The 12,931-nt window shown below is 38.2% G+C and overlaps 1 protein-coding gene across 1 annotated transcript in view; it reads right to left on the bottom strand.

The window, feature by feature from the left end:
- plch1 (phospholipase C, eta 1) overlaps positions 1–11,384 on the bottom strand; it is a 68,551-nt gene extending 57,167 nt beyond the window's left edge. Inside the window, exon 1 of the mRNA XM_065282975.2 lies at positions 11,022–11,384. Within this exon, the coding sequence (XP_065139047.1) occupies positions 11,022–11,064 (43 nt within the window). The 5' untranslated portion in view covers positions 11,065–11,384. The remainder of the gene's footprint in view (positions 1–11,021) is intronic.
- Positions 11,385–12,931: the final 1,547 nt, after the last annotated feature.

A 12,931-nucleotide genomic window follows, 5' to 3' on the forward strand; every position in this document is an offset into this window, starting at 1 on the left:
CTAGCGGGTTTCTTATCGAGCCGAGCGGAATTTGAACAGGATGCGCTGTGTGCTGCTATAACATTTACTCAAAACCTTAGCAATAGTAACTAATAATTATTGTGCAATTAATGTGCGCTAGGTAGCACTTTTGAAAAGGGTAAATGAGGCTCAGGAGGGGAAACGTATGCCAAACGTTGTTGTGAAAGTAAATGACTTCATTCAGTCATATCTACTAATTGGCTATATCACTCGGTCTCCTCTCCACTAATAAGCTGGTGTGTGGTGGGCGTTTTGGCGCAATATGGCTGCCGTCGCATCATCCAGGTGGATGCTGCACATTGGTGGTGGTCGAGGAGATTCCCCCATTCATATGTAAATCGGTTTGAGTACTGAGAAAAGCGCTATATAAATGTAATGAATTATTATTATTATTATTAATTGTAAGTGTTCATTCCTTCAAGGCTTTATGTGTTCAAGGCTTTCAGCTAAATCTCGGTAAATCTCTGTTCCGATGTTTACTACCGGTGATCACAGCTTGACTGAGTGACCTTGTTCAGGTCGTTTCCGGTGGGAGTGCGTGTGGAGGGGCGGGATGAGTTTTTTTAAACTTCCCAACCGTCTCAGGCTTTCTCGACCGATTTTCAACATTGTAGACTACAGCTTTAATTAACGACTGACAGGATTCACTAAAGACATGCAGTGGAAAATTAGCGCTGAAAATGTGTGGTCTAGTTATTTTTGCTACTGACCATATTGCATATTCTTTTCTAGGAGTTTCCCTTTCAGACGCAAAATTTATGGGAGAGATTTTTTAATTGATTCATGCAACGCAATTTACTTATGTTTGCGCTTGTAATAATAATGGTTTTTGTGTCGTTATTTTACACTGAAAAAAGCATATCTTAAATCATTTTGCGCTTGAAATGCCTGAAGTGGCATCAGAGAGCTCGTGGTGCAAGGCAGAGGATTTTGTAACATGTAACAGTTTATTTGGGATGCAAAAGGAACATATTATTCAAAAATATTTTTTGCCAAGCCATTTTTTTTATTTGCTGGAGGAAATAAAAGAGGAGTCACTAGGAAAAGTCACACAGTGCCAAGTGTTTCAAAACTTATTGTAAACCCTCACTTTTCAGCAGGGGCGTCGGACTGGGGGTAAAACCAGTACTGGGCCCCAAGGGAAGAGAGGGCCCTTGAAAAGTTTGGAATATATTTTATTTTACTTATTAAATTTCATAAGGAATGTCAGATGAAATGTAAAGTTAGTGTATTGGTGTATTGGCTGAATAACTGTTTGACTGACTACATTTTGTATTAGTAAAATCTATCTAAAGTCAGTCCCACCCCTTGCTAATGCGCCAAATGGTTAAGTCCATCTGCACACACATTTTGTTTATGTTATGTTTATGTTAGTTATGTTATGTTATGTTAGTTGACACGCCAGTGGGCATTTACTAGGGAATAAACTTCAGTAAGCTATAGCCTACATTTGAGGAAGCTTTAGCATGTAAGCAATAGCATTTGTATTGTTTTGCCTTTTTTCTCCAGATAAAAATGACTAGTGACACACGCTTTATTTGTCTTTTTTTAATGCAGCTTTTTGTTTATGTACAAAACTAAAATGGCATATTTAAGATTTATGCCTTGAAGTAATAAAGCATAATAATAAGTAATGTAAAAATGTAATGTCTTGTTCATTCAGCAAAATAAAATATGTTTTTATTATATGTCTTGTTTGGTTATCATACAGTTTGTTCATGTAGTGATTAGAAAACTAAAATGGAAAAATGAGGGGGGCCATCAGGACTGCCTATGCATAGGGCCTGGGACCTTGTGCTATGCCCCTGCTTTTCAGTGTCCTATGGCTTCGTTAGCTGTGATGTCCATGGTGCAGAAATGCTGAAAAAAGCGCACCTCTCTGCTTATTTGCACCACCCTGAACTAATTTGCGCTGCTCTTAGATTGCGTTGGTCATTATGGAAATCAGCTGTTGCACTTTTAAATAAATAACCCACAGATATTACCACCCCCATCTGCACTTTTTTGGTCTTTTATAAAAATGTCAGCAGTTTCAACGCAATCTCATGGCAATTTGTATGTATTTTACCATAGATATGTACACCATACCATAGATGTCACCTTGGCTGCAGCAGTTCATTGGACCGAATGCGTCAACTAGAGCCACCATCTTGAAACAGGGGAACCCCGCATCAGCGTCATTGTAGGCAATGGTGTAACAGAAATAAAATCACCATAAATCGTCATGAACGCTATTTTCTTGGTTTTCTTTTGGTTCGTTTCAACAGTCAGACATGTATTTAGCATTGAGTCCAGAAAAAAATTAAAGTTTTGATTTTATGAAAATTTACTTTTTCTAACTATAATGCATAGTGCTAGAAGGCCTAACATTCGTACGCAGCACAAAAGTCCGGCATCTTCCATGAATTCGAAGTACAGGCAGAGATAGCAGCGTTACCTAGCTACTTCCTATGACAAGACCCCTGTTCTAAGATGATGGCGGTTTTGACGCATGCTTAGAACCCCAAGGCGACATCTAGTGTATATATCTATGGTGGCTAATTCATATATCAATTCTCATACATTGGTCTGTGTAAAGTCATTTCAGAGAACTGTTTCTAAACACATTATAAATCTTAGAAATGCATTGCTGAAACATTACAAAGACTATGAACTTATGAACTTACTGAATTATGGAGTTAAATCGTTAAAGAATTTTCCATTTCTGAGTTCAGGGTTATATGGGCAGGCCTAAAACTGTGGCTCAATGACACACTGGGTCCCGCCCCTAACACAATCTTGAGCATTCATTTAGGTTGAAAGTCGAAAAATCTTTCCCGGGAGTGAGTGTGGTTTCAGGGCCGACAGTGGACATGCTTCCAACATTTGAGAGCAGAGAATGCTGTCTATTTTTCCAAGATTTTGATAATTAATTTTTCTGTGGTGTGACAAACTGAGAACACATTAAACATCGGACTTTAACCGTACATTTTTGTAAGACTTTGCATCAATTCATAAAAATTTGCCAACTCGCAAAATTATTCTCATGAGATCAGGCTGCTAGTTTGCATCTTAAGAACTGTGAAGCAAGCACATCTTTATTTTTGTCATTATGCCCAGTTTATTTTTTATGCCCCATTTCATGATGCAGTCTACCTGATTGTTTAATCAAAGCTAGTGAACGAGAAAATCCCGACTTATGTCTGTGGGCCAGACAGATTTAGACAGAACTGCAGCTTACCACAGTGTCAGAAGCCAAGAGAGCAACCAGAAGTAGAATTCAGAGATCGAATAAATGTAATTTATGAACAAAATTACTGCCGCTTTTGACCCTGGAAAGATTGAATGAAAGGGATAAAAAGAGCAGGGGGTGGGGAGAGACTGTCTTTCTAGATATTATGGAGACACAGGAACTAAATGTGCTCATCAGACGGGCGGCTGAAGAAGAGAGCAGATCAAAGCGGGTTGGTGAGAAGTACAGGCCGATATCAAACACTGAATAATTGGGTCATAGAAGCTCAGGCTCTCTGATGCCTAAATCACAAAGCACTGTGTGTTCAGAACCATCAGAGCAGGAACACAAAACATAGGACGATACATGCATTATGCAGTTAGACACCTGCGTACAGGTTCCACAACTGATCTGCCCTGTAGTACAGACCATGCTGTGTTAGTCTGAAAAGTTAAATAAGGGTTCATAATACGATCAGTGCAGAGCAATACTGGCAGCCAAAAGCAAAAAAAAACATCCAAATGTAAGAAACATTACAGTCAAATTTAACTGTAAAAATTTGTTTTAAGGTTTTTTTAATGGTATTAAGAAAGAATTGTCGTTCATCAACATTAAATACATTTAAATCTTTGATTTTAAGGACATGTTTCCCAGACAGGGTTTCTATTAAAGGATTAGTCCATTATCTTAAAAAATCCAGATAATTTATTTACTCACCACCATGTAATCCAAAATGTTGATGTCTTTCTTTGTTCAGTCGAGAAGAAATTATGTTTTTTGAGGAAAACATTCCAGGATTTTTCTCATTTTAATGGACTTTAATGGACCCCAACACTTAACAGTTTTAATGCAGTTAAAAATTGCAGTTTCAAAGGATCCCTAACAAGCCATAAGGGGCTTATCTAGCGAAACGATTGTCATTTTTGGCAAGACTTCCTCCTGTCCTGTGACACGCCAGCGCGACCTCACGTAATATGTCATCACGTCAAGAGGTCACTGATGACATACGCAAAACTACGCCCCAGTGTTTACAAATGTGATGAAAGAGGACCGTTCCAACGTTGTTGAATGTTGAATAATACTTATTAATGCCTTTGTGTCAGTTTATTGTTTAAAATGGTCCGCAAATGTTTGTTTCACATATGTAACACGTGACCTTTCGACGTCATTACGCAATTATGTGAGGTCACCCTGGCGCATCACAGGACCAGAGTAAGATGAGAAGTTGTGGTTATTATTCGTTTTCGTTTCGCTAGATAAGACCCTTATGCCTCGTTTGAGATCGTTTAGAGCCCTTTGAAACTGCAATTTTAAACTGCATTAAAACTGTTGAGTGTTGGGGTCCATTAAAGTCCATTAAAATGAGAAAAATCCTGGAATGTTTTCCTCAAAAAACATAATTTTTTCTCGACTGAACAAAGAAAGACATCAACATTTTCATTGACATGGTGGTGAGTAAATTATCTGGATTTTTTTTAAAGACATTTGACTAATCCTTTAAGCCAGGACCAGGCCTTAGTTATCTTCAGATATTTATGTTTTTTTTTTTCATTACTGGTGTGCATCAAGAGACAAAACTTTAGCAGTTATATATTTTAAAGATATGTCAGTGCAAGATGTTTTTAGTTAAAGGGACAGTTCACCTAAAACTGAAAATTCATTTACTCACCCTCATGTTCATCTAAACATTTATGAGTTTTTAATGAAAAATATTTTAATAAATGATGGTAAGCACACAGAATTTTCAGTTTGGGGTGAACTATCCCTTTAACATAGCACTAGGCTTAAACTAGTGCCTGTCATGTTAACAGCTGTACAATAAAAATAACTTTTACTCTGGGCCCTGAAGAAGAACCATTTTAACAATAAACATCATCGTTGGCTGAAGCTGCTTTTCTTAGCATAAGAGGATAAAAGGTTCTCCACAAAGAGGTCTGTATCACAGCCAAGTCACTGAGATGGTTTATCATCACTGTCATAATGTTCACAGAGCCTTACAGCAATGTAAAACAGAGAATCGGGATCAGGAACATGTCAAACACACAACAATAAACCAGATTAGACTGTGTATGTGCACAGCCTGTGCTATAAATACCCAGCAATATAATCATGCCTGTTCATGCTCTCATTGTTGAGTCAAACATTTGATAAAAACCTGACCCAGTGCTGCTACACTCACCTGCACTTCAAATCCAACTTACTCTTTTTTTCATGCATCAAATTCTTCATTACAAAAAACAACAAGACAACAAGACAGACACAAGCGGGTGCTCACCAAAAAAGCAGGAAGAAATGTGCTGTTTAAAGAGAAAGTTATAGGAATACCTTGGCATTCCAATTAATCTGTTCTCCCTCTCATCACAGATTGAGACCTCTCTCAGGCTTAAAATAGACAAAGCACTGTGGTTTGTGTTGGTAACCATCTGTTTATATTTAACAACAAATATTCAGTCAGGTAAAGAAAGCATAATGCACAGATGCAATCAAACCAGCACCCTCTCTCAGTCTTTGCATTCCTGTCTTCCTGTTTGAATTTCTGAGACGTGATAACAGGCAGAATATCCATTATTTTTATTTTTCCAACTGGGTCTCATATCTGATGCAATGTAATGGTACAAACAGCAGCACACAGATGTCAGTTTAATGAAAAGACAAGTTAAATTTAGGTCAGGGAATAAGATGATGCTTTTAGTTGAACGCCATTAAATAAAACAGAGCAATAAAGCCAATTGATTGTAAGATCTCTGGCTGAAGAGTGCACACAAACACTTAAAATGAAAAGCAAGAAAATTAGCAAGAAATCTGCTCTATTCTCACCTATATGAGCCAAACGACACTTTTGCGGCATTGCTACACTGCCTCCAACATGGTAAAACCTCCGGGCCAAGAGAGATGCCACATTGGCCATGGCAGATCGTTGTAACGTCACGGAGAAATGTCCCGACAAGCCATCAAAACGCAAAACACCACAAAACCATCCGCTCATGAACTCTTGCTTGCTCACTTCCCTCGAGACTGTGAGCCGTCTTCCCTCTCCGAGGGTCCACTACGGACGCCCACGTCTTTACCCACCACTCCACCCTTTCTTTGGTCATCCAACATCTATCACACCAGCTATTCACAAACAGCCTTTGAACCTTTTTGACTGTCGAAAGCAAAACCGAAAAGGGATTTACACAGAATAACTTGTGCATTGTTGTGGACAAATGTGGGGCTTTGAACAGATGTGTCCTGGAGGGTCAAAGTAAGCGGTAATACAGACAAAGCAGATAATCTTAATGACATTTTATACAAAGAATGGGCTGTAATGGTCACAGGTGAAGTACATAAAATTTTTATTTATGCATTTGACAAAAGCTTTTATCCAAAGCAATTTACAGAGCATTACAACATTTTATCAGTATGAGAGTGTCCCCTTGGATTGAACCCACAACCTTTTGAGCTGTTTACATAATGGTCCACCACTGAGCTACAGAAATACATTATACATTATAACAGCGTTGTGTTCCTTCACACAAGAAGTCAATGCATCCAGTGATCTCTTAAGCAAGGGTTGTGGATAAATATTTAGTAGTAATCTTTAGTAAGCTCTTTGTAAAATCTAATAGCAGGGATTTAACTAGCAAGGTGGGTGGATCTCTCCGAGGTCCTATGCAGTGAATTGTTTTATGTTGTTTGAGAGTGGAAGTGCATGGGAAGCCACTAACTTATTAAAACTCTTCTGCTCCTCATGAAATCAGCTGAACTTCTACTATAAATCATTTATTCTCAGAAGATGCAATATGAATGCATTTTTTCACGTCGTCTTCACATCTTAGAGTTTTCGCTGTCCTCGTTTTCTCTCACTCTTATCCTTCTCTTATGCGCCGCTATACACGCTAGTGAAGAATTCATTCAGACATGAAATTGTATTAGTCCATTGCGCTGCTTCTTGACCTGTGGGTTCTGACCGCTGGTCAGATGGAGAGAGTTGTCCATCTCAGAGGCAGTAGGCTTGCAATGTGGCATTTAAGCTCTCCTGACTACATAGATATTCTTAGGGGAAAACAACAAATTGACCGTGCACTGCTCTATACTGGAATAGCTAAATGTGCTGGGCTTGCTATGCAAATTAGTATGCTTGTCTTAACATATAAATTCAAACATCAGGTTAATTTAACATGTTAAATGCCATTAACAGCAATGTGCTTAATGCATATATGCACTGACAAACTGACATTTAGACTTTGTGCTTCTTTGTTGCACCTTATGTTATTGCATGTTCTGGTCTTTTTATACTTCTTCACCATGTACTCACAACATTGGCATGAGCCGGTCTCTTTTCATACATTATACTTTACTCCATAAGATCTTATTGGATGTTTTCCTATATTTGTATTCACTTATGTACATATTGCTATTTGCACTGCTTGTATTCTGCACAATGACAATAACATTGAATCTAATCTAATACATTTAAGCATTTACTGCACTGCGCTGATGTTTTTTGAGGATTTTATAGGAATGTGCATTTTTATGGAATCAAACACATAATATCAGTGTTATAGCACTTCCATGCTATAAGGGTTTAGCTACAGGAAAGCTTAAGCATCAGACTGATAGTTGAAGGGGGTTAACCGATGCTCTGTCCAAGCCATCAGGCTGACGTTATCAGTGAAGATCGCCACAAAAGGGCGTTTTTCAGATTTGGTTCAAGATTATGAGGGCTCTGCTTGTCACGATAGCTACTTTTTATAAGTCAATTAATTGCACTAGAATTAATAGCGATAATCAATATTGTCATTTTAAGACCATATTGATTATAGTTAGATTCAGCCGATCTCCCGGTCTGGCGGTACCACTTTTAGCATAGCTTAGCACAATTTATTGAATCTGATTAGACCATTAGCATCGCACTCAAAAATAACCAAATAGTTTCTATAATTTTCTTATTTATTACGCAGCGCCCGAAAATAGTCCCCTTGGTAACTTTCAATAGCAGGGGGCTATTTTCTCGGCGCTGCTGCAGCCATGGTATGGCAGCAAAGTCTTTGATTATTACGCTTGAATGAGAGTATAGTTCCTAGTAATATCGGCCTAGAAAATCACAACTTTTGATTTTCCGTAAGTCTTAGTACACGATGTTACTATAGAAGAGTCAAGTTTTAAATAGGAAAAATATTGAAACTCTTTGGTTATTTTTGAGCGCAATGCTAATGGTCTAAACAGATTCAATGGATTATGCTAAGTTATGCTAAAAGTGGTACACTAGACCTGAAGATCAGCTGAATGGATTCCAAAACGGTAAAAATCAAATGTTTAATGCTAGGGGATCTGGAAAATGAGCCTATTTTCAAAAAAAGTGGAGTTTCCCTTTAACCTGTCAATGTCCAATCTGTGTGTGTGTGTGTGTGTGTGTGCGCGTGCACATATGCACAAACGCGAGCATGTGTGAGCTTCTTGTGCCACTCCTCCAAGACAGACCTCAGACCGAAAAAACAGAGGCAGCAAGGTCATGTTTATTAATCGTGCAATAAGTGGATAAAGTAACAATTGCGACAGGCCTAATGAGGGCACATGAATAAAAAAAAAATGACAGAAATGGATTTCTTATAATGAACACAGCAATATTATATATTGCATTTCTGTCAAGAGATCCTTCTAAAGTCCCACAATGCACCTTTAACTAAATGGTTCTTTGGAGAGCAAAAAATGGTTTATCCATTACATCGCTGTGAAAATAAACTTCCGTAGGACCTTTATTTTAAAGAGTGTACAATTGCTTTCCTTCTCATTCTGTTAATTATTTGGGTATTTTGTGGAATTCAGAAACGCTGTAACTAAGAAAAAATCCAGCCATTGCACCCTGATGAACATCATAATATCCGACATGGTGTTTTTGCTGAGCTTCCTTGAGAGAATAGAAACCCCCAACAGTCAAGCACCAAATTGAGGATCTAAACACAGAAAATAACCCCTTATTACATCCTCTCTATCTTAATTAGAAAAAATGATGCTATTACTGCTTTCACTCATACTGCATCACCACTTTCAACAAGAACCCCACTGAGCTCCCAAAATCCATCAGAGCAAAAATAACTGTGCAGAATTTTAATGTATTCATGACTGCTGTTCTGACAGCATTCCCCAGTATTGACATCAAAGATGCACTGTTAGGCAGGCAGGCGTTGAGGAAGATGTTCAGGAAGGTATTTGGCAAGTTGGGAAAGCCCCTCCCCTTTGCCATTTTCCTTCACCCAGAACAAGGATGGAGCAGAGCTGATACTGGTATCTCCCCAAACAGACATGGGTTTTCCTGTGATTGGTCTAATCTCCTTCACTTCATAAAGGATCGCTATAGAGACACATTGGATGGAAATGCGTTTCCAGTTTGGCTATAATAATGTTTGTTGTGCCACTGAGGCCTATTAGATGATAAAGAGTGGGCAGTTGTAAAAGCCTATGGCTACTGAATATTAAAATGAAAATTCATGTTTACAAAATTGTGCTTACTAATATAGGTTACCAAACTACTCCCAAAAATCTTTAATTTATATCAAAGGGCCAAGTTAATGGCCAATTAAGTTTGTCTCTAACAACTTAAAAATTAAATTGATCAAAATACCCACAGAGGAAAAACTAAAAATGAAATAGGAACTAAAAAGGAAAGGGATGCATATGAGTACTTCCAACATTGTGGAGTAAATCATCATTATCTGACCAGAAAGGCCCATTTTTAATAAATATATGGGACCCATGTCATCTTGGCTAGAAAGCTCTAAACCAGTGGTCACCAATCCTGGTCCTGGAGGGCCGGTGTCTCTGCAGAGTTTAGCTCCAACCCTAATAAAACACACCTGAAGCACCTTAATTAGCTGCTTCAGGTGTGTTTGATTAGGGTTGGAGCTAAACTCTGCAGAGACACCGGCCCTCCAGGACCAGGATTGGTGACCACTGCTCTAAACTGTATCAGACACAAACCCCCACGTAAACTTAACTAAAGGTACAGATGAACCTGTTGACATGGCATATTATCCATAAAGGACTTAAAGCTAAAGAAAGAGCTTTCATTATTGGTGTGTGGGGAGTATTTTTATAGCAGACAGTATACAGATAAAAATGTAGTCCCTAAGGTAGAAGATATCTGTGGAACAGAAATAAAAATGATCAAATTAATGATGATGTGGGACATGTGAAAGCAAACCAATGACATTTACTTGAACCAATAACAGCAACTAACCCCACCCTAATATGGCAAAGAGTAAAACACCTTGTTTGATTGTTGTATTGTTCGCAGAATGCAAATGAAACACGGTTGTATAGGACATTTCTAATATAATTAGTAACATAAAAATCATTATCTCAATTAGAAAAAATTAAGATTCACGGTTGGGAAGCTGAATAGCTGTCAAGCATTCAATTAGCCACAGTCTGTACATGAGTGTTTTGGAGCGCAGCTTCTCGTCCCCCTCCCACTGAGTGAAATTGCATTCCGATGTAGCACCATGGACAGCACCCGCTGACCCACAGTACTTCAGTAAAGTCATGAATGAGCAAACCGAAACACAGCGCAATAATAAAACAGACTAACAACATCACTCACGTGCAAATGTTGGATACAAGAATTAATCTAGCATTTCATTGTTTTGACTTAATTAACTGTCATATGCTAAGCAAATATCGCTCTGAAATTGACAATAATAAAAACAAGGACATGCACACTTACACAGTAACGCGCAATGATGACAGACGGGAAAAAAATAAAAGCAATTATGTGAGAGATATTACAGTAGCAAAACAGGTGACTTACCCTTCTCAAAAGTGATATTTTTCGAAACTTCCAGCTCCGCCATTGTAGTTAATAGCGGGTAAACACCGCATTAAGTGCCGTATCCAATTCAGTATGGCAATCAGAAAATATGGCATGCGCTTCAGAAAGCAGGTGTTACTGCACTCTTCCATATACATCTATGTAATGTCACCATTCTCTTCATAAAATTAAATGTAGACGAATTGGACATTTTTATAAATGGTTCCTGGCTTCATCTGCTGAATTAATCGATTAAAATCCATGTGGATTCATTCTGTGAATGCGCGCGGAAAGGACCTCTCCAATCATCGCTCAGTGCAGCGCGCGCTCTGTCCTGACGCGCGCATTTTTCTGCTCGCTCTCTTTTCGGAGATGCCAAGGACTTTAATGTCTGCACAAGGAATATCTGTAATTTTCCTGTACACATGCGAATTATGCAGGCGGGAGGGGGAAACAAGAGGAGGTGGCTGTTATGAAGGTGATTCGGGGGTTCCGAAAGCGCGGGGGTCAACACATTATTCACATCAATACGGCATTTGTTGCTAAAATCTAAAATGAGAGCAAATAATTATAGAAGTCTTATTAGCCAATTTGATTGTTAACAGACAGAAAATTATCTTAATTTTAATTAAGATCAATTGCATTGATTTCTTAAATTTAGAGGAAGGGAGTAAGGGAGAAACGCAGTAAGTCAAAGTGGAAAATGTTACCGAGGGTGCTTCAGTTTCGCTTGGAATTTGTGATTATTTGAGAGTAGAGTGATTAAAACGCCATCGGGATTAGAATTAAGCCATGCTTCTGTAATAATGAATGAACGGTCTCATCACGTGATGATGGATTGCTGAGCAATGAGCACTGACACGCGCTTCATCCTGGAGCTAAGCGAAAGGCTTCTAAAAGATTAAAATGGCATGATATACATTTTATTTCATCTACAGTCAGAAAAAAAGGTTATGGCTAGCTGTCACTTCTCCAAAAAGTACACCTTTGCGCCTAAAGAGTTTGTCAGAGGTGCATATTAGTACCAAATGTATCTGTACCTAAATGGTACATATTTAAAGGGTTCTGCCAATTTTTGACAATTTTTACTGACAGTGTATGCAAAAGGAACAAAAAGCACCATAAATGTCATCTCTACAACTAAATAGCTTTGTGTTATTGCTCTAAAATACAATTTACCCTCCACGTAATCAATTTTGTCATCAACCTAAGACACAACAGAATTCTTATTTTTTAAATTATATATTCCTTTTAGAGACTTTGTTTCTACATACTTGTATATCCAACTAACTAAACTGATTGGTAAAATGAACATTTGTAACACAGCAAACTTAATCGGAGGAAACAATCTGCTTATTTTTAAATTGGCAAGCAGTTCTCTGCGAAATCTTTTTTTCCTCTCATCCATTACGCCACATCAATGACAGTCAGGAAATAAGTCCTATAAAATATGAGCGAGTCATCTCCAATACCTTAGAGGGAACCATATTCATATCATGCAAATAAGCATGCTTCACGTTGTGTGTGCGTTACTTCTCTAAAAGTGCTGAATGTCTTAAAAGGATCATTACTGTGCTCACTGCAAACAGGTAGTCTAGAATAACCAATTGAAGCTCATAAGGTCCCAAGAATAGATTAAAGTTGATCCCAGGTGGGCTGTGTGGAGTGGCTGGAATGAGGCAATCAATACGGTCTTAAAAATCTGTCAGGTCAGGACAATGTTAGACTTCCTTGATCTATTCATGTGTATGTGTGTTTTGTGTGTAGATGTGTGACATGAAGGTTTGTTCGGAGGTGATCAGAGAGATCAAATTGGGCTGTCCAGGCATTACTTGAGAAGTCAACCCATCTACCTGAATTGAATCGATTTACACATTGACACATGAGCCAATACACAAGCAAAGTTTTCT

Source organism: Paramisgurnus dabryanus, chromosome 9, assembly GCF_030506205.2.
Source record: "Paramisgurnus dabryanus chromosome 9, PD_genome_1.1, whole genome shotgun sequence".
Taxonomy (NCBI): domain Eukaryota; kingdom Metazoa; phylum Chordata; class Actinopteri; order Cypriniformes; family Cobitidae; genus Paramisgurnus; species Paramisgurnus dabryanus.